The sequence below is a fragment of the Heteronotia binoei genome, chromosome 1 (genome assembly GCF_032191835.1).
Source record: "Heteronotia binoei isolate CCM8104 ecotype False Entrance Well chromosome 1, APGP_CSIRO_Hbin_v1, whole genome shotgun sequence".
NCBI classification, from domain to species: domain Eukaryota; kingdom Metazoa; phylum Chordata; class Lepidosauria; order Squamata; family Gekkonidae; genus Heteronotia; species Heteronotia binoei.
In genome coordinates, this window is record NC_083223.1 from 204,043,229 (window position 1) to 204,065,375 (window position 22,147).

A 22,147-nucleotide genomic window follows, 5' to 3' on the forward strand; every position below is an offset into this window, starting at 1 on the left:
ACCTTTGTCGGGGCCCATACAGCTTCTAGGAGCCTTAAAATTTCTGCTCCATACTTGGTCTTTCCTGCGGAATTTATTAATCCTTTTTCCTTATACAAGGCTCCATGGGCATGAAGAGTCAAGAAGGCATATCTGGAATCTGAAAAGATGTTGACTATAACTCCTGCAGCTAGCTCCAGAGCTCTGGTCAGGGCTATCAACTTGACCTTCTTGGCTGAGGTGCTGGGAGACAACGGTTTTGCTTCCACCATGCTTTGTAAGGCGACTACTGCATACCCGGCATGCCACACCCCATCTTGCACATAACTGCTTCCATCTGTGTAGAACTCCACCTCTGGGTTAGGCAAAGGCACATCTGTCAAGTCTGGGTGGCTTGAGTACACTTCATCCATAGTCTGGATGCAGTCATGGTCTCTACAGGTTGGTCGCTGACTGGAAGCAGAGACGCTGGGTTAAGAGAGCCTATGACTGCTAATCGAATTCGGGGGTTTTCGCACATCATGGCCTGATACTCCGTTCCGCTCTGTTCCGACTTCCCTGTCATATTAGATACACTTAGCGAACCTGAGGCTCCGTGCCTGTCTTCGGATTGTGTACTGCACGGCTTCGGTGCGCTCAGCCTGGAAGAAGTTGACAGGATCCTCCTATCTGCACGCCCAACAACTTGTAAATTAGACCCATGCCCCTCTTGGCTTATTAAGACCTGCCAGAGGGAGCTAAGATATCCTATACGGGATATCATAAATAGATCCCTACTGGAGGGGCATTTTCCATCAGCGCTCAAGGAGGCGGTGGTCCATCCCCTCTTGAAGAAAACAACGTTAGATCCGGCCGAATGGGCACACTATCGGCCGGTCTCGAATTTGCCCTTTTTGGGCAAACTTATGGAGAGGGCAGTGGCGTTGCAGCTACAGAGTTTCCTGGAGGATGCTTCTGTCCTTGACCCCTACCAGTCTGGTTTCCGCCTGGGCCATGGGACGGAGACGGTGCTGGTCGCCCTGGTGGATGACCTTCAGCGGCATCTGGATCAAGGCGGCTCGGCGGTGCTGATGTTGTTGGACCTATCGGCAGCGTTCGATATGGTCGACCATCGGCTTCTGGCGTGCCGCCTTGCCGATGCTGGGATTCAGGGGCTGGCCTTGCAATGGCTTTCCTCTTTCCTTGACGGTCGGGGACAAAGGGTGGCGATTGGGGAGGAACTGTCCCAGAGACACACGCTTGACTGCGGGGTGCCTCAAGGGGCGGTACTTTCCCCGATGTTATTCAACATCTATATGCGCCCCCTTGCCCAGATTGCCCGAAGGTATGGGCTGGGTTGTCATCAATATGCTGATGACACCCAGCTCTATCTGCTTATGGACGGCCGGCCCGCCTGCGCCCCAGAAAATCTGGACCGGGCGTTACAGGCAGTGGCTAGGTGGCTTAGGCTGAGCGGGCTGAAGCTGAATCCGGCGAAGACAGAGGTCCTTTGCTTGGGTCGCTGCGGCCCAGGAAGGGAAATCCTTCTGCCAGTTTTTGACGGCGCGCCGCTGACAGCGTCGGGCAGGGTCAAGAGCCTGGGGGTGCTATTGGAGCCTTCTCTGACGATGGAGGCTCAGATAGCAGCCACTGCCAAGTCCGCTTTTTTTCACCTTAGGCGGGCGAGGCAGTTGGCCCCCTTCCTGGAGCGCGACGACCTAGCAACAGTGATTCATGCTACGGTCACCTCGAGGTTGGACTACTGTAATGCCCTGTACATGGGGCTACCCTTGTGCCGGACCCGGAAACTGCAGTTAGTGCAGAACGCTGCTGCCCGGCTGCTATTAGGGCTCCCAAGATGGGAGCACATTCGGCCGGGGCTCCGGGATCTGCACTGGCTGCCAGTAATATTCCGAGTCCAGTACAAGGTGTTGGTCATTACCTTTAAAGCCCTATATGGCCTAGGACCTGCCTACCTTAGGGACCGTCTCTCCCCACACGTTCCCCAGAGAGTACTACGTTCCGGTTCACAAAACCTGCTGGTAGTCCCCGGGCCAAAGGAGGCCCGTCTAAAATCCACCAGGGATCGGGCCTTCTCAATAGCGGCACCTTATTGGTGGAACCAGCTGCCGGAGGAGGTGCGGGCCCTGCGGGACCTAGGGCAGTTCCGCAGGGCCTGTAAGACAGCCCTCTTCCGGCAGGCCTATAACACCTAACTGATAATGAGAACATCTCTAGATGGAACAAAAATGCTTTTATAGACCGCTTGTTTTATTTTATCTTGTATAATATCTTGTTTTATTAACTATGGTTTTAATTGTACTTGTAAACGTTTTAAATTGAATTATATGAATTATTATGTTGTAAGCCGCCCTGAGACACCTCGGTGAGAAGGGCGGGATATAAGTCCATTAAATAAATAAATAAATAAATACTTGGTCATGCGGCTATTCGTGAACCAGTAATTTCCCTTATAGTCCAAGAGTGTCAGGACTGAGTGAGGAAACCTTCATCTCTAACTCCTGGCTCAAAGTGAGCTTATCTGATTCTTTAATGAGTTCTGCGGTCACCGCTGTTGCTCGCAGGCATCCTGGCCACCCTTTTGCTACTGTATCCAATTGCTTGGATAGGTAGGTCTATCTAATCCATCATCCTATCTCACACAGTGGCCAACCATTTCTCTGGAAATCCAACAACAGGGCATAGAGGCTGAAGTCTTCCACTGATGCTGCCTTCTGTCTCTTGGATTCAGAGGCTTAATGCCCCTGAATCTGGAGGTTCTCCTCAGTCACCCTGGCTACTAGCCATTGATAGACTTATCTTCCATTAATTTATCTAATCCCCTTTTAAAGTTGTTTATTCCTGTTGCCATCACCACATCTTCTGACAGTGAAATTCACATTTTAATCACTCTCTGTATAAGATAGCATTTCCTTTTTCTGTCCTGAACCTAAAGCCCATCAGTTTCATTGAGTGCCCTTGAGTGCTAATATTTAGGAAGAGCGAGAAAATTCTCTTTGCCAACTCTTTCCATCCCATGCATAATTTTATAAACCTCTGTCATCCCCACCCCCCTTTTTAGGTGTCTCTTTTCTAAACTGAAAAGTCCCAGACTCTTCAGCCTTTCGTCATAGGGAAGGTGCTCAGACCCCTTAATCATCTTTGTTGCCCAGCTCTGCACTTTTCCCAGCTCTGCAATGTCCTTTTTGAGATATGGTAACCAGAACTGCGCACAGTATTCCAAATGAGGCTGCACCATAGAACTATAAAGGGGCATTACAATATTGGTCATTGTATTCTCAATCTCCTTTACCTTCCTCCCCCACAACAGACACCCTGTGAGGTGGGTGGGGCTGGAGAGGACTCTCACAGCAGCTGCCCTTTCAAGGACAACCTCTGCCAGAGCTATGGCTGACCCAAGGCCATTCTAGCAGGTGCAAGTGGAGGAGTGGGGAATCAAACCCGGTTCTCCCAGATAAGAGTCTGCACACTTAACCACTACACCAAACTGGCTCTCCTCTTATTCCATGAGTGCTAAGTTTACTCAGGAGTCTGTGGTGAGGTACCTTGTCAAACGCCTTTTGAAAGTCCAGGTATATAATGTCTATTGGGTTACTGTTATTTACATGCTTGTTCACTTCCTCACAGAACTCCAAAAAATTAGTAAGGCAGGACTTCCCTTTTCAGAAGCAATGTTGATTTTCTCTGAGCAAGCCTTCTGCCTCTATGTACCTAATAATTCTATCTTTGATTACAGTTTCTACTAATGGAGAGCCAGTTTGGTGTAGTGGTTAAATGTGCGGACTCTTATCTGGGAGAACCGTGTTTGATTCCTCACTCCTCCACTTGCACCTGCTGGCATGGCCTTGGGTTAGCCATAGCTCTGGCAGAGGTTGTCCTTGAAAGGGCAGCTGCTGTGGGAGCCCTCTCCAGCCCCACCCACCTCACAGGGTGAATGTGGGGGAGGAAGATAAAGGAGATTGTGAGCCGCTCTGAGACTCTTCGGAGTGGAGGGCAGGATATAAATCCAATATCATCATCTTCTTCTTCTTCTTCTTCTTCTTCTTCTTCTTCTTCTTCTTCTTCTTCTTCTTCTTCTTCTTCTTCTTCTTCTTCTTCTTCTTCTATTTGTCTGGAATAAATGTTAGGCTGACTGGCCAGTAATTTTCTCGTTCCCCTCTGGATCTACTTTTTAAAAGACGGTATCACATTAGCAGCTTAGTAATAGGCTATATATATGGGTGAGTTGATCAACTGTCTGACATCTGAGTTCCTTAAGAACTCTTGGATGTATGCCTTCAGGACCTGCAGACATTGGTTTTTAATGTCCCCGGTGGATGTAGAATTTCACCTCTGGTCATCTCAATTAGCTCAGTTCTTCAGACTCTATTCCTAAAAATGGGGGCTGTGGCATTGGATTTTTCCTACCTAAATGCAGAACTTTACATTTATCCCTGTTAAAATTCATATATATATATATATATATATATATATATATATATATATATATATATATATATATATATATATATATATGTGTGTGTGTGTGCTAAAAGTGTCAAGGCAAATAATAAATTATATATAATAATAATATAAATAATAATAATAATAAATTATTTTAGCAACCTGTTTCTCAAAAAAAAAATTTTCCATGCATAATTATTAACTTACATTTCTTTTGCCATTGTCTGTGGTCCCTCCTGTTCAGTTTGTTGGGGCAGGCCTTCCACTTTTTAAAAGATGCCTTTTTACTTTTTATAGTTTCTTTGACTTACATTGTTAACCATCCAGGCCTTCTTTTAGACCTGACAGTACCTCTCCTCACCTATGTAATGCATTCTATTTGGGCTTCAATTAGAGTGGTTTTAAATAGCTTCCATGCATTCTCTAGGAATTTAACTCTCTTGTGTTTCTCCTTCAGCTTCCTTTTTTAACAGTTCCCCACATTTTTGTACAGCTCCCTCTTGTGAAATCAAAGTTACCATTTCGGAATTCAGGGGTAACTTTCCATTGATATGAATGCAGAACTTTATGACATTGTGTTCTGCGTTCAAAATTGGTGTAACAACCTCTACACCTCTCATATAGTTTTGAGCCACTCAGAACCAAGTCCAAGATAGGGTTCCCAACCCCCCCGCCCTGCCGGGGGACCCCTGGATTAGGAGCCTTTCCCCCGATCTCCAAGAACGTGGAAGCGGGAGGGGTGGGGGGGGAAACGGTGCGGCCTCCCTTCGCGAGGTGCATGCTGGGACTCGTAGTCCTTGCATCCTCTCTGGCTGCTACAGGCGTCTCTTCGGGGAGTCTGGCCGGCGGAGGGGGGGGAGCTTCGCCCCCAGAGGACCATGTGCGTTTCTACCTCCGGAGGCTTCAGTCGCTGATTGAAAGGCTTCCTCTTGGGATGGGGTGTCTGTGTTACTTTGAAAAAGTTGGCAGCAACTCATGAGTAGAGAGGCCAATCCCCCTTCAGTGTTGCCAGAAATGGGGGGGGGGGGGGGGAGTCTGCTGAGTACTTCATTATTCTCTATGTGGAGATCGATTCTCATAGGGTATAATGGGGAATTGATCTGGAGGTTTTGAGGGCTCTGGGGGGCGCTGTTTTTTGAGGTAGAGGCACCAAATTTTCAGTATAGTATCTAGTGACTCTCTCCAAAGTATCCGCCAAGTTTCAAAACAATTGGACAATGGGGTCCAATTCTATGAGCCCCAAAAGAAGGTGCCCCTATCCTTCATTATTTCCTATGGAAGGAAGACATTTAAAAAGGTGTGCAGTCCCTTTAAATGTGATGGCCAGAACTCCCTTGGAGTTCAATTATGCTTGTCACACCCTTGTTCCTGGCTCCACCCCGATGTCTCCTGGCTCCACCCCCAAAGTCTCCTGGTCCACCCCCAAAGTCCCCAAATATTTCTTGAATTGGACTTGGCAACCCTAGTCCAAGATCACTACTCTGATTGACTCTGTGACCAATTGTTCCAGTGCATTTTATTCATTTATTTGCTTTAGCTTCTCTTTCAACAACTTCCAAGTGAACATAAGGAATTAAAAATATTATTTGGGGGATAATTTTTACCAGTTCCTTTAATAACCGAGAGGAGTCATAGTAGAACTGTAATGAAAGAATTTTAGATAAGTAATTATCTGGTTTCAAATGGTTAATCAATTAATTGTTTAAATATACTTTAAACAAAAAATTAAATTAAATTTGCATTTCAAAAGCTGTAATAATAGTATTTTTCTGCATATTTTAAAATCCATTTCCAATTAGTGAATTAACTGTGTGTTGATTAACCTCCTAAAATGTACCAATACATTTGGTGTTGGCGCATTTTTAGGAGGTTAATCGACAGGCACATCATTTAAAATAAAAATTAACAATTGCCAGCATTTTTGCAAAGCTATAAATCTTTGGGCCTGTTCACACAGTTACATTGTATATGTGGGTTGCTCCAACCTCTTGTACTCCTTGATTGTTTCCTTGTCTCCTACCTCCACTTTTTTGATGTAGTTTCTAAATGGTACTGGTGCTCAGAGAGTCCTTTCTGAATTTCCCCCTCCACATAATTTGACATAATGTTTTAGCCTGGGCCATTCAGGTCAGGAGTTTGGGGCTTCTTAATTTAAATAAAATAAAATGACCAATATGCAACTATAGAGCTACAAGCAGGGGACCTGCAAGAGTCAGGGGGGGGGGGGAATCTCATAATCCTCATTGTTCACTCTTGCTCTGCCGGCCACTTGATAACCAACCTGCCTGCCTACAGTATAGCCACTGTTGTGTACCTTGTTTATGTAGCTGCTGCAACACCGGGGGAAGGGGGAAGCTTAGGGTGGAAGTGGTGACTTCTGCTCCCCTCTCCCCCATCCAACTGCCCACTTGCAGCACTGCCACATCTGCCCACCTGGCAACTCCTGCTCCTCCTGTTTGCCCACTTGTATCACTGGTGGTGAGGCTGGCAGTGCCACCTCCTTGCCTCCCTGCCTGGATAGTTGGCTGGCTCACACAGCTGCAGCTCCTTCTCTTCCTCCCTTATCCACCTAGCTCACAGGGTGGCAGGTGATAGCAGGTTGGTGGCTCAAAGTGGTGGCTAAGATCTCATAACCTAGTGGTGTTTTCCACAGAACCCTTTTTGTCTTGTTTTTTTGAACTTTTTGGCAAACCTGAGGAAGCCTTTGGGTCTGAGAAAATACCTCCTATTTGACCTTGATCCACATGGGGGCCAGGTTCAGAATTAGATATATGAGGGTGCAGCCTCTTTTGGTCACCACATCTCAAAAAAGATTAAAAAGTTGGAAAGAGTACAAAAGTTGGCCATGAAGATGATTAAGACATGGGAGCACACTTCTTACAAGGAAAGGCTAAAAAGTTGTGTGATTTCAGATTAGAGACAAGAATACCAAAGGTGTGCATGATAAAGGTTTATAACATTAGGCATAGAATGGAGAAAGTAGATAGAACATTTCCCTCCCCTTTCATAATTCTAGAACTGGCAGTGTACCCAGTGAAGTTGGTGGGCATTAGTTTCAGGACAGACAAAAGGAAACACTTCTTTACTCAATGAGCAATTAAACTTTGGAATTCACTGCCAGTGGGCATAGTGATGGGCAACAATATAGATGGTTTTAAAGGGGGATTAAAGACATCCATGGAAGATAGGTTCATCACTGGCTGTTAGCTACAATGACTCCATGTTCAGAGGTAGCAATCCACAAAACACCAGTGCTGGAGGACAGAGAGGCACTAGCCCCCATGCCCTGCTTCTGGGACTTCTAGGAATCTTGTTGGTTGCTATGCAGGTCTTGACAAGAAAAAGTGGACAAGAAATGACAATTCATAATAAACAGGGTATGAACCAGATAGATCACTGGTCTGAACCAGCATGGTTGCTAGCTGTTATATTCAGTTTATCAAATATGTAGTGACCAATAACTTGAGCTCCATAGGTTTGCTCCAACCCACATGGTATACAGATATGTCTGCTGTCTTCCATTTCTTTGCTTGTAAGTACTGTTGCTTTCAATAGGACTATTTTGAGGGAGTGGTTTGAGAATTACTCCTGTGAATTTCATTACCAATACCACTTTATTATTTAAATTGGTATCAGATTTTAATGGGGCTTATAATGTTTTTATATCTATTGTTTTATTTATGGTTGTAACCTGCTTTAAGCCTGCTCGTGGAGGAGGGCAGGATAGAAATTATGTAAAATAAATAAATAATAAAATAATAATAAACTTAACAAGCAATGAGGAATGCGTCATGTCAACTATGCTACAGAAGCAATATTTTTGTTTTGCAGCCATCCATTTAGCTCCAATGTAATACACATTGAACTATAAATCAACTCTTCAAACCATTCTGAGGTTTAAGGCCTCTTTTTCTTATCTACTATATATGTGTCTTCTTTTATATGTTTGTCACTAATATCATTTATATATAAGAATTCCCACCCCCTGGGGTTGAGTATGCAACGAATATAAAACAGAAACCACAGACAGTGGCATTAATTCAGCAAGTCAGATGTAGAGTTCAGAATAATAATGATGACTCTACAAGTAACCTATGAAGTTATTCCTTCACAGATGTCTTCTTAATTCTTCCTCTACAGATTGTTATTGTTATGTGTTCCTCTGTTTATACCTCAAAGTACTTTGCGTGTTTTTATTCTCTGTGAGGTTTTTTAAAGAATTCTGTAAGGATGTCAAAGTTTATCTCAGCTGTAGCTGTCTGAACATAACTGCCTAACTTTAATATTAATTTGCAATGTCACCAAGTGTTGTGGTAATGGCCATGGAAACGGGTTGTTGCATTTTCTAAAACATATTCTGGGAATAACACATAGGACATAATCCAACCCAAGTTAAGCATTTTAAAAGTTTGACTGTTGCAGTGGAAGAGATTTATGCAAGTGTTTGGTCCTTCCATTGAATTTAGTATGATTTAACAAGCTTAAATTTTAGCAAGCTTGGGTCCATGCAGTTTTGTGTTAGACTCTGATTACTCTGCACTCAATGGAATAGGGAGTATGTAGCCTTACCTATTTCTTATCTGAGAAGATATAATCAAATGTAATTAATAAACGATGGAGATGAAAATGTCTGTGAAAAGTATTACCTTTTGCACTGTCTTGAAAGAATTCCATTTCTAACTATTTACAATTTAATCCATGTATGATTTGTAGAACAAATTGAATGCATGTTCAAATTACATATCAAAATACGATTGTTCAGATCTTTATTCTGAATCTTGAAAATCGAATTACCAAATTAGAATTCTGTATTACTGCATTTTAAAAGTGTTTACACAGATCAATATAATCTTCCACATTAGTGAACTTGTGGTCGCTCCCTGCAATTAACAGGGCAGAATGGATCTTTTCAAACTTCTTGTTGCAGCCCCAAGTCTCTTGCTACATCTCCACAAGGTTATTGAGAAGGTCCAGTGCAAATTGGAAGAAAGGACCCTCTTGCTTGTACTGAGTTTGCTCCACTTGTATGAGAATAGGAGTTCCAGCTGTACCTCCTTGTGCCGTACCATTTATGAGAATCAAGAACCTGCTCAGGGTATGGTGAGGTGCGCCAAGAAAGAGAACAGTGGAGGAGAGCCTCCCTCTGTGCAGTGTCCTGTTTCTGATTGTCTCTGTTGACTCCTAAAATTATACACATCTGTTCAGACTTAAGTACAGGGTTTGAGAAAACCCATTAGCATGTTTCATTTTGTTTGAGCCCCTTTGGGCTCATAGAACTCACATCACAGAGATTTTGATGTTCACCAAAAACTATTTTCTAAAATCTCTGAAATTACTGTGTTTGATTCTTAAGAATGAGCTGGCAGAGCTGATACAGGGCTTGATGCTGGAGTCCCCCACCTGATTGTTCTGCAGGACTTCAGCATTCATGGTGACAGCACCTTGTCCAGATCAGCCCAGGATTTTGTGGCCTTTTTGGCCACCACAGGTCTGATTCAGCTTGTGACACATTCAGTAAATGAACCTTGAAATAAATTTGTTTGCACTGAGCCTTTGGGGAAAACTCTGGATTAAATCTTTGGGGAAAACTCTAGATTAAGCCTGTACCACAGTCCAAACACCACCTCCTCAAGGCATAGGCTAATCTGGCACCAATCATTTGCTATGGTGGGGGCTGGTTAAAGTAGTCTCACAAAGACTTATGGGTCCTACTGTATCCCAGAACACTATGGAAGATTTTAGGGTCCCAGGTAATAGTTCTGATAATAATCCTCTCCCACCCCTTGATTTTCTGTGGACCTTGGTGACTTGAAAAGGGCAGAGAGATGGCTAGAGAGGTGCTGGCAGAAAACTCAAGAGTGAATTCAACAGTGTCCTATAGTCTTGTTCAGGGGTCATTTCATAGAAAAAGCTTTCCAGGAACTCATTAGCATAACTTATTTGCATAAGTTATTTGCATATGCCACACCCCCTGACATCACTGGAAGTGTGTCAGAAGGCAATGCCCACCGCTCAGGCTTCACCCCGAAATCTCCAGGTATTTTCCAACTCAGAGCTGGCAATGTCAAGAAAAATTACTTCAAAAGCACAAAGAAAACAGCCAAGATGTTAAATGATTTTATTATATAGTGGGTTTGAAGCATTACAGAGACAAGACCATAGTGAAGACAGCTCTTTATTAGGGGCAGCATGGTGATGGCTGCTTCCACAAAAAGACTGACTAAGGGCCTGTGGGCCAAACCTATATACAACTCTGATCTCCCGCACTAGCTTGCCATTGGTTCATTCAAACAGGCAAAGGTTTGTGAGTGGTGTAAGGCGGCAGGTCTTTGGATCCCACTACACATTGTTATACAATCCCCAAGCTCTGCTTTCCTGGCTGCAATTAGGGCTGTGCAAAAAAAAAAAAAAAAAAAAATTGGAAGTACACAGATTCAGAAGTGTACGGGGGAAAAAAATTCGGAATCCTGTATATTTCTGAATTCCGTAGTCGGAATAGCCGCATATACGGTAGATGCGTGGCTATTTCCGAATATACGGCCCCATTGTACCTTATGGGCCATTTAAATCAATAGCAAATAGGGTATATTTTAAGCCACCTGGAGGGGAGGGGGTTTGAGGGAGAGCTCCCAAATTTGCAGGGGACCTGCAGGGGTCTCTCCCCTACAAACCCCCCAAGTCCCAAAAAGATTGGGCCAGGGAGTCCCATTCCAGGGGCACCCAAAGAGGGTGCCCCTATCCCACCATTATACCCTATGGGCCATTGAAATCAATGGTACCATAGGGCATAATTAGAGGCTACTGGGGGGCAGGGGGTTTGAGAGAGAGCTCCTAAAACTGCAGGGAACCCGCAGGGGACTCTCCCCTACAAAACCCCCAAGTCCCAAAAAGATTGGGCCAGGGGGTCCCTGTCTTTGGGCTCCCCAAAAGGCCCATTGCCAACAATGATGGGGAAAGCCCAATTAGCCACTTCCTCCACTATAATTGCTGTGGGGAAAGTGGCTCTGGCCAGAGGGGAGTTTGAGGGAGTGGCCCCAAAACTGCAGGGCAGCTTCAGGGGATTCCCCAGCATGAAACCCCCCTGGCCCAAAAAGACTGCACCCATCTGTGGGCACCCCAAAAGGAACACTGCTCTCAATGGTGAGAAAAACCCAATTAGAGCCACTTCCTCACTGTAATTGTCGTGGGAAAAGTGGCTCTGGGAAGCAGGAGGTTTTGAGGGGAGCCCCCCAAACTGCTGTGCAGCTTCAGGGCACTGTCCCACACAAAACCCACAAGGCAAAAAAAAAAATTGGACCAGGGGGTCCAATTCCTGGGGCACCCAAAGCCAAACCTAACTTCACACCAGATAATCTCTATAGGACCCAAATGCACTACACCCCTCTACTCTATGAACCCTGCAGGCCTGGAACCAATATAAACCAAGTTGACAATGTCACTGCCACACAAAACACAATCTGCTCAAGGATTGCTCTGCAGACCTGGCTGCAGCAAACCCAGATGCCAGCTCTCCAGCTGCCCCAAACAACACAGGGAGAGCTGGCCAAGCACAACAAGCCTGCTGGTTCTGGGTCTCTCACCCAGGTGCCAGCTTCCCTGCCACAGAACACACCATCTACAGATGCCCGTTCTCCAGCCCTGCCCCAAACAACACAGGGAGAGCTGGCCAAGCACAACAAGCCTGCTGGTTCTGGGTCTCTCACCCAGGTGCCAGCTCCCCCCCCCCCCACAAACCAGAACCAGGAAAAGGGACAACAGGAGAAGGCAAATTGGCAAAAAAAAAAACACCCCACCCCAGCAGAACCCCCTAACCCCAAATAAGCTAGTACCCACCACCCAAATCTGGACAAGTAAAGAGACTCTGAGTCTTAAAAAGTCCTTTTACCAACTAAAATAAAAACAAGAACCCCAAGACTGCCTTACCTTTTAGACATCTTCTCTTACTCCAAGCAAGTCTGGTAAGGCTGAGCAGCAGCAGCTGCCTGAGGCCAAGGGCCAGCACTGCACAATCTCTCTCACACACAGACAAAAGAACAACATTGTTGCTGATGGCTGGAGGATCAGCTACACAAAAGCCCTTCAAAGCATGCATTTGCAATGCATTTTGCAAATGCATGCTTTGGATTGGCTGCTGGGGCTCCTCTTCCCCCTCCCCCCTCCCTGATCCCAGGGAGGCTATGGGAGAGGCGGGAAAAGGCTACCAAAGGCAGGAAAGGAGGCAAGCAGCTCCCCTGAGGCTGCAGAAGCCCCTTTCCCGCCTTTTGCATTGACTTCTATATACTTCCGAATATTTATAGGGAACTATACGGGGAGCTATACTTGGCTCCCGCATAATGGGCCCCAATTGGAATCGGCTGTATGCGAATCACCCCTGATTCGGCAGTTGATTCGGTTCAGCTGAACCGAATGCACACCCCTAGCTGCAATGAGCCAGCAGGAAGTACATACTTTAAGGTACATACACAACAGATTTCAATATCACAAACATTAATCAGTGAGCATGCATGGTCTGTCAAGTTACTTTTGGGGGAAAGAAAGATGGGGGGCAGATGACAGGGAGAGACAGAGAAAGGAAGGAGAGGTGAGGGGGCTGAGAGAGAGAAAGGAGGAGAGTGAGACTTCTCAGTGTGCATTCCACATACAGGGAAATTATCTGACTGCTAAGTTTGCAACAGTTCTTGAAACCAATCCTGGGACTTGCCACTTCTTTCTGGCCTACACCATTTTTTTCTTTCATGGTTAATTTTATTTTGCACTAATTTGATTGGTCCAGTAAATTGATTTTATTCTTGTTTCTATAATTTTATATTTCCAGTAACAAGACTGGGCTTTTTTGGTCTGCCTTTTTCTCATACTGATCATCACAGTGTTTTTTTTCCTGCTCCTTTTATTGTTTCTGCTTTACCATTTTACATTGCTTCAACAGCTGTCTTGTAAGCTCTGGGTACCCTATGCTGAAGGGCACTATATGCCCTTCCCATTCTATCTCTTGGAGAGACGGGGGGGGGGGAGCCCTCCATCCTCTCGCCTGGGGAACTGAACCTGATTTATGAGGAACTCTCCAGGAAAGTCCTGGAGACTGCCTCCTAGGGAAAGAGACCTATCTCTTGGAGAGACAGGGGCGGGGGGGAGCCCTCCATCCTCTCGCCTGGGGAACTGAACCTGATTTATGAGGAACTCTCCAGGAAAGTCCTGGAGACTGCCTCCTAGGGAAAGAGACCTATCTCTTGGAGAGAAAGGGCAGCCCACTTCCTCCAAAAAGTGTGTGAGAGGAAAGCCCTCAGTCCTCTCTCCTGGGGAACTGTCCTGATTTGTGGGGAAATCTCCAGGAAAGCCTAGAGGCTGGTTCTTTTGCTGAGAGAGAGAGGGGGGGGGGGAAAGAAGATATAGAATCCACCACCCACCCCCAACAGAAGTGGGCAAGTGCGCCCAGCCAAGCAAGGCAAGGAAGGCCGTGCCTGCAATAGAGGCCAGAGATCACACCCGCCCCCCCCCCCCCCCCCGCTGCTGCCCTTAGCTAGAGGGCAAGTGCACCCAGCCAAGCAAGGCAAGGAAGGCTGGGCCTGCAATGGAGACCAGAGATCATGCCCCCCCCCCCGCCACCACTCTTCCATCGAGGGCAAGTGCACCCAGCCAAGCAGAGCAAGCGAGGCTAAGGCTTGCTTTTTAGTGTGGGCTGAAGACCACTCTCCCTCATCCAAAAAAGTCCATCCTCCCCTTCTCACAACTTACCGAGCAGTAGCCAGTCCAGCAGGATCGCCAGATGGGCAGGAACTTCAAGCAAGGCCTCAACCTCTCCCCTTGCAAGGCTGAGGGGGTGGGGCCAGATTTCCAAAGAGCCTATACTGCCTTTGAAGAGTTGATACTGTAGCCTTTGAAGCTCCAGCTGACTACAAGAGAAGCAGAGCTGGAGCAGAGACAGGCACAGAGAACTTCACCATGTGCTGCTGCCTTATAAGGTAATAAATAAATAAATACGCTGTTTCCTCTCCCTGGACTTGTTCCTGTGCATTCCTGCAGGAAATGAGCCCACTGGGAGTGTTGTGAGACAGTACTTACGCAACAAGGAATAGAAATCTTATTTCTCTGCTACTATTGTGTCCGCTGGTTCACAAATGGCTCAGTTGCTAAATTATAGGCCTGCATCTCTTAAATTCTGTGGTATCCTAAGAGTTAATTAGCTGCAACAATTTTACAATCTCTCAAATAACTTCTAATTTGGATGAAAGCTGCAATATAGCTCAGACAGTATAAGTATCTAGTGCACAGTCCGGTCCTTTTATAGATTATTTCAGCTCATTTAATATGAGGGATGTTGACAGGGTCTTAGGACCTATAAAGGCCATAGGGCTGCCAAGTTCCTGGCAGGGGTGGGGATCCCCCACTTTGGCAGTCCCCAACCGCCAGCAGGGAGGAGGCTGCGAGGGGATCTCCATCCCCCAGAGTCCCTTCACCGTGTGGTGTGTGCGGTGTCCAAAAGAGACACATCGTGCCAGGCAAAGAACAGGAAACAAATTGCAAGAGGATCCCTGTGCGAAACTATAGTGTTTCTCATGAATTTCTAGAGTGTCCCTGCACGACATGCCTAGTGTGATATGTCACTTCTGGGTGACATCATCATGCTGCATGTGTGAAAAAAAAGTTCCCCTCTGACAGTCGCAGGGGACTTGGCAGCCCTAGAAGGCCACCATTTGTACTCAACCATCCTAGTTGATGAAATCTTGTGAGGATCACATCAATAAGCCCCGATAACCATCTTAAACCAACACTGAATCAAAGCACTTTTTCTCAGTCATTAAGAGAGGTGACTATCTACCCAGTATTTGAAAACTAATATTTTCTATTCTATTTTTATGTTATCTGTTTTTCCTTTTTATGTATGTTGTTTACAATTTTAATTTTAAAAAATGCTAGGAAAAAATATTGAGACCAATTATCATCCAGTCTCAGATTTGCTTTGGGGGGGCAAGATGATTGAAAGAACCTTCCTGGATGACTTATCTGCTAAAGACCCTTTTCAGACTGGTTTCAAGCTGGGCCATGGGATGGAGATAGCATTGGTGAATTAGTGAATTATCTTCCTTTGAATGTAGAACAATTTATTTTATTTATTTATTTCTGTGAATTTGTATTCCGCCCTTTCCCATAAGGGCTCAGGGCGGATTCCAATATATCAAACAGTTAAAAACCAACAATACATCTATAGGTAAACAGTAAAACAATTAAACAATTAAAACATATTAAAAGTTAAAAGTTTAAGACAGTTGACAGTTGAGCCAGTAGCTCAGATTTAATGTAAGTTAAGGCAGCATGGATAAGGGAGACAATTTAGGTGTCTGAAAATGCCAGCTATATTGGCCCCATTTCCTCCAGTCCAGATGGTAGTCAGTGTTGGGAGGCCAGTTAGATCATATAACTAGATAAGAACACCCACCCGCCTCAGCCAAAAGCCTGGCAGAACAGCTCTGTCTTACAGGCCCTCCAGAATGGTTACAGATCTGGGAGGGCCCGAACCTCCAAAGGGAGCTGATTCCACCAGGTTGGGGCCAGGGCCAAAAAAGCCCTGGCCAAAGCAAGGCAGACTTTTTTGGGCCAGGGATGGTCAAAAGATGTTGGGTGGCCGAACATAACAACCTCTGGGGCTCATATGAGGAGTGCCAAGCATGCGGGTTCAATGACGAGTCGAAGTTGATACAAAGACTACGTTTATTGATAGACTGATACTTTGGTGTAACAGGTTCTTGAGAGTAATGCTGCGAATACATTGATACAATACTTTTAAGGCTTACTTCAAAAGGATTCCAAGGGATGGGGTTGCGGGGTAGCATTCACACATAAACTATCATAAATGTCTACATTCCCATAGTGTTATCAGGGCTGCGTCCTTGCTTTCCCCAGATGGCTCGTACTCCCTAACAGGACCCGGACCCTTCCCTCTGGTGTTTAGCAACTCCGTGAGGGGTAACAAGATTTGGGCAAACCCTGGTATGAAGGTTCGGTAAAAGTTGGCGAACCCAAGGAACAATTGGAGCTGTCTACGTGTCCTCGGGGGAGCCCAATCCAGTACCGCTTGAACCTTGCTCGGGTCCATGGCTAACCCCTGCGCTGATACCCTGAAGCCCAAATAGTCAAATTTGGTCTTATGGAACTCACATTTTGACAATTTAGCATACAGCTTGTGCTTCAATAGGGTGCTAAGAACCTCCCTCACTAATTTCACATGCTATTGGAGATCTTGTGAATAGATAATTATGTCATCCAGGAACACCACCACCCCCTTGAACAGATATTGTCTCAACACTTCATTGATAAAGTTCATGAACACTCCCGGCGCCCCTTGCATCCCAAATGGCATTACTAGATACTCAAACTGTCCCATGGGTGTATTGAACGCCATTTTCCATTCATCCCCCTCTTTGATGCACACTCTAAAATATGCATCCCTCAAGTCAAGCTTTGTGAACACCTTTCCCTCTGTCACCGTGCTGAGCAAGTCCTTGATGAGGGGGATTGGGTAGGCATTGGAGGTGGAAATCCCATTAATCCCCCCAAAATCAGTACAAAGTCTGAGCGAGTCTTCCTTCTTTTCTCTAAAAAGGACTGGGGCTGCATGGGGGGCTGTAGCGGGTCAGATGAAACCTTGTTTCAAGTTCTTATCTAGGAATTTCTACAGTTCCACCTTTTCTGCCCACCCCATCGAATACAGCTTGGCCTTAGGTAGGGTTTGCCCCGGGATCAGTTCAATGGCATAGTCCGTGTCTCTATGGGGCGGTAGTTCATCGGCCCCCTGTTTGCTGAACACCTCCTCAAGTCTCTATAAGCTTTAGGGATCACCTGGACCTCCTCCATTGTCAAGCAGACTTTCTCATTTTGGGGCAGTGGACTGGGACCCCATTCCTTAGTCCAGTGATGGGCTTTACATCTCGGGTCATTGAATTCTATTGTCTGATCGCCCCAATGAATGTCTGGCTCATGCTTGGCCAACCAACCTACTCCCAAAACCACATCAAAAGAGGAGGAGGGGGCAATTACAAAGGCCTCCTGGTCCCAGTGGTCTTTGATGCCCACCGGCACTAACTGAGTTTCTAACATGCAGGGCTCCCCCCTCATTACTGACCCATCCATCTGTTCAAACTGAATGGGGTGCGGCAAAGCCATCGTGGGAAGCCCCAATGCGTCCACCAGTTTAGGGGTGAATATGTCTGTGGTACAGCCCGAGTCAATCAGGGCTTTCACTTGCATGAACCTCTTGAGTTTGCTGTTTAGCAAAATTGCTGGCACAAAATATAGTGACCCCGTTACTCTCACCCTGAGTGGTTCCGGTTCATCGGCGACCTGCTGGCTGGCACCATTTAGAGCACGTCGTTTTCGTTTCCTGACAGCTCGTCGGCCCAGGACATCTCACTCAGCTCATTGGTGATGATGGTGTCGTCGTCCGGCATCGAACTCGCGGCTGCACTGCTCTTCGCCGCTTCCTTAGGACGGCCGGCTTGCTTCTTTGGGGCCGGAGTGCTCGTCTTAGATGGTGGTCTGGGAGCGTTCGGACAGCTGCTGGCCAGGTGGTTCAGGTACCCGCACCTGAAGCATTTGTGGGTACCCGGTGGCTTCCCGCCGGCTCCCCCCCTTGGGGTTTCTTCGCCTCCGTCTTCCCTCCGGGTTTCAGGTCACGACTCAACTTACTGCTCTGATGTTGGCGTTGCATGGCCACTCTCCTCGGGGCGTGGGTCTCCTGCAGAGGGTCCTCGTACTGGGCCAGCAAAGCTTGTAAGAAAGTGGCCACAAAGTCCAGCTCCGGGCTCATGGCCTCGTACAGGCTCATGCACCACCTTTTGGCGGCCCCCTTTTTGGGGCTCATATGAGAAGTGTCAAGCATGCGGGTTCAATGACGAGTCGAAGTTGATACAAAGACTACGTTTATTGATAGACTGATACTTTGGTGTAACAGGTTCTTGAGAGTAATGCTGCCAATACATTGATACAATACTTTTAAGGCTTACTTCAAAAGGATTCCAAGGGATGGGGTTGCGGGGTAGCATTCACACATAAACTATCATAAATGTCTACATTCCCATAGTGTTATCAGGGCTGCGTCCTTGCTTTCCCCAGATGGCTTGTACTCCCTTACAGGAATGTATGGAAAGGTGCTGATTACTTGGTTTCAGTTCTCACTACTTCTAATTATAAGCCATAAAGCAAGACGGAGGGGAAGGGAAAGAATAACAAGCTAGCAAAGTTGGATCCTCCATGATACTTCACAGACCAGGTTAGGCAGGACCCTAAAACAAACAATTATCAATGGAATTTCACCATGCTTGATAAGGAGAGGCGGTCCCTCAGGTATGCCAGTCCCAGGCCATGGAAGGCTTTAAATGTCAGTACTAATACCTTGAAGTGGATCCGGTACTCGATTGGTAGCCGGTGCAGACTGCGCAGCATCGGCCGACTGCTCGCCCACACAGGTGATTCAGTCAGCAATAGTGCTGCTTCACTCTGCACAGCTGGCATTTCTTGGACAACCTCAAGGGCAAGCCTGCGTAGTGCGAGTTACAGTAATCCAAACTGGAAGTGATCGTTGCATGAATCACTGTAGCTAAGTTCCAAGGAACCAGGAAAGGCGCTAGTTGCCTGGCCTGCCGAAGATGCTAAAAAGCAGACCGTACAACAGCTGTGACCTGGGCCTCCATAGAGAGGGTGGCATCCAGTATCACACCTAGGCTCCTCACCTTCTGAGCTGGCACAAGGGATGCGCCATCCAGGGTGGGGAGCCGGATGCCTGATCCCAGCCCCCCGCGACTCATATACAGGACCTCCGTCTTAGTTGGGTTAAGTTTCAGCCAGCTCAACTTGTTTCTGTTACTATATTTGTCTGCTCCCTTTGATACAGCAGACCATGCCATATTGTTGGAATATTTGCAGGCTGACATGTATCAGCAAATGTGTTTTGGATTGATTTAAATCTTTCCTGAAAGATCAGACTCAGAGGTTCACTGTTGGAGACCAGCTGTCATCAGTGTAGCAATGCTCCTGTGGGGCTCCACAATGCTCAGTCTTATCCCCCCCCCCCCCAATATTTACTCTCAATATAACAGTGATTGCAGTACAATTCACGTACTCTGAAAGCTTGCTTTTAAAATAATATGTACATTGAGTAATTTTCATGTTACATTCAGCAACCATACAGCAGAACATGTGATATAAACACAACATTTATCAAGGTGTCTTTTGAAGAGTCCCCAATGTCTTTTGAAGAGTGAAAATACATTGGATCTTTCTTACAAACAAATGTATGCATGCACATGCAGGACGTATGTGCATTCACCGTAACATATGAACCGGGTTAAAGTAAAGTTCTTAAGAGAAATAATGCATGGTTTTGGAACTGAGTGTTATTCTCTGCCCTGGCCCCAGCCTGGTGGAACATGCTCCTGCTTGAGATCAGAGCCCTGCCAGACCTTCTGCTATTCTGCAGGGCCTGTAAAATGGAGCTGTTTTGCCACGCCTTTGGGTGAGGTGGCAGGTGTCCCAATCAAGTTGGCCTCCCTTGCTGTTCTCCACTTCTATGGTCCCAGACTGAGAAGATCTTTAATGGTCCGGTGACTCTAGCTTCTGAGACTATTGCATTTGAATCAGTAGTGCTACCAGTTGTAATTTATGTCGTTTTAAACTGTTTTAACTATTGAATTGCTGTGTTTATATTATTGTACACTATCGTTGTGATTCGCCCTCAGCCCACTCCCGGTGAGGGCAGAATAAAATAAAAACAAACAAATAAAATATGTTGACAACAATCACCTCCATATTTCTTTGTCCAAACTGCCTAGCAGTTCTGTAGAGGACCTAAGTCAGTTCCTAGTTGCTCTGCTTAAACAGTTAAAGGTCAATACGACGAAACTGAATCCTGTCACAACTGATTGGGAAAGTGGTGATCTTGGAGGGCACTGTGTTTCCCACTTTTGATGGGGTTCAGCTATCAATCGCTGATTCTGTTGACAGTCTAGAGTTTGCTGGAGAATTCAGTTGCAAAAAATTCAACTGCAAAAAATACCTTCTATAGTCTTCATTTATGATCTGGCCACATGGATCCATGATACAGTAACATTAAGACTACACATTTGTAATGCACTCTATATGTGTTTGCCCTTGAAGAACACCCAGAAACTACAGCTGGTGCAGAATGCAATAGGTCATATTCTTTAAAAAATCACACATTAATTTTTGTTGCTGTTGCTGCAGGTCACTTCAGATAAACTGGGCATCTCCTGGACAACCCAATGGCATTATCTTACGATACGATCTGTTGCGTAAAGCTCTGCGACAGTGCACTGTGGCACAGCAGCTGCCAATCCACCAAACTGCAGGGACATGTCTACCTCTAGAATGTGATATCCATGAAAATGTCTGTGGAGGCTTGTGTTTCAATCCACAGTTTAAGGTAACACCAAATGATATGCATTTTCTATTTCCCTTTCAGAATATTTGTAAAACTTATTAATCTGTTATAGTTTAAAGTTGTCAGAAGATGTATTTTAGCTGAACTCAACAGGGTTTATATGGAACACTGATTATGCCAACTACCCAATAATTCGCCATCTACTTCCATTCGTTATGTGTGATTGTGTCTACCAGTTGCATACCTAGTTGGGTGAATGGGTTCTGTGGGGCTTTTCTGGTTCCCTCTTCCTGGGCATATTATGTGGGAGTTTTGGTTGCCTGCCACTATCCAAGTCATTAAGGGTTTAATTCTAAACAGAGAAAGTGCTTGAATAAGCTATTCCTCCTTAAGCCTATCAGTGCTTTGTTGGGAAACATGGCCCCTGACAACAATAGAATTCGCCCACTTTTGAAAAAACCTTCGCTGGACCCTAGCGTCCTAGCTAACTACCGCCCAGTTTCGAACCTGCAGTTCCTGGGAAAGGTAGTTGAGGAAGTGGTAGCGGAGCAGCTGCAGGTTTTCCTAGATGAAACATCCGCCCTGGACCCATTCCAGTCCAGTTTCTGCCCGGGCCATGGGGCGGAGACTTTACTAGTTGCCCTCATAAACGACCTAAGAAGGCACCTGGACCGAGGCGGGTCAGCGCTGCTGATTCTTCTTGATTTATCAAAAGCATTTGACACAGTCAACTATGACCTATTGACCCACTGCCTTGTTGTCGCCAGGGTACGGGGAGGGTGGCCTTACAATGGTTTTCCTCCTTCCTCTGAGAACAAAGGGTGATGCTTGGAAAGCAGACCTCCCTGCGGCACCCACTTATATGTGGAGTGCCACAGGGAGCTATTCTCTTGCCTACATTATTTAACATCTATATGCCCAGATTGCCCAAGGTTTTGGACTGGGTTGTCACCAGTATGCTGATGACACCCAGTTCTACCTGTTGATGGACGGCAGACCGTCTTCCGCCCCTGAACAGCTGTCGGAGGTGTTAGAAGCCGTGGCTGGGTGGCTACAGCAGAGTCGGATGCAGTTAAATCCAAGGAAGACGGAGGTCCTGTAACTGAATCGGGGGTGTGTGTGTGTGGATTTGTGCATCCAGCTCCCAGCCCTGGGCGATGCCGCTTTGGTACCAGCCTAGCAGGTGAAGAGTCTGGGAGTGATTCTGGATGTCTCCCTCTTCATGGAGGTCCAGGTCACAACAGCTGCACGGTCTGCCTTCTTCCATCTACGGCAGATCAGGCAGCTAGCACCATACCTATCCTCCCAAGATCTGGCTACAGTGATCCATGCAAT

General features: G+C 46.1%; 1 protein-coding gene across 1 annotated transcript in view; it reads left to right on the forward strand.

Moving 5' to 3' along the window:
• The window catches only part of USH2A (usherin), a 1,244,521-nt gene that overhangs the window by 901,945 nt on the left and 320,429 nt on the right, over positions 1 to 22,147 (forward strand). The window contains exon 48 of the mRNA XM_060246775.1: positions 20,656 to 20,854. Coding sequence (XP_060102758.1) covers positions 20,656 to 20,854 — 199 coding nt within the window. The remainder of the gene's footprint in view (positions 1 to 20,655; positions 20,855 to 22,147) is intronic.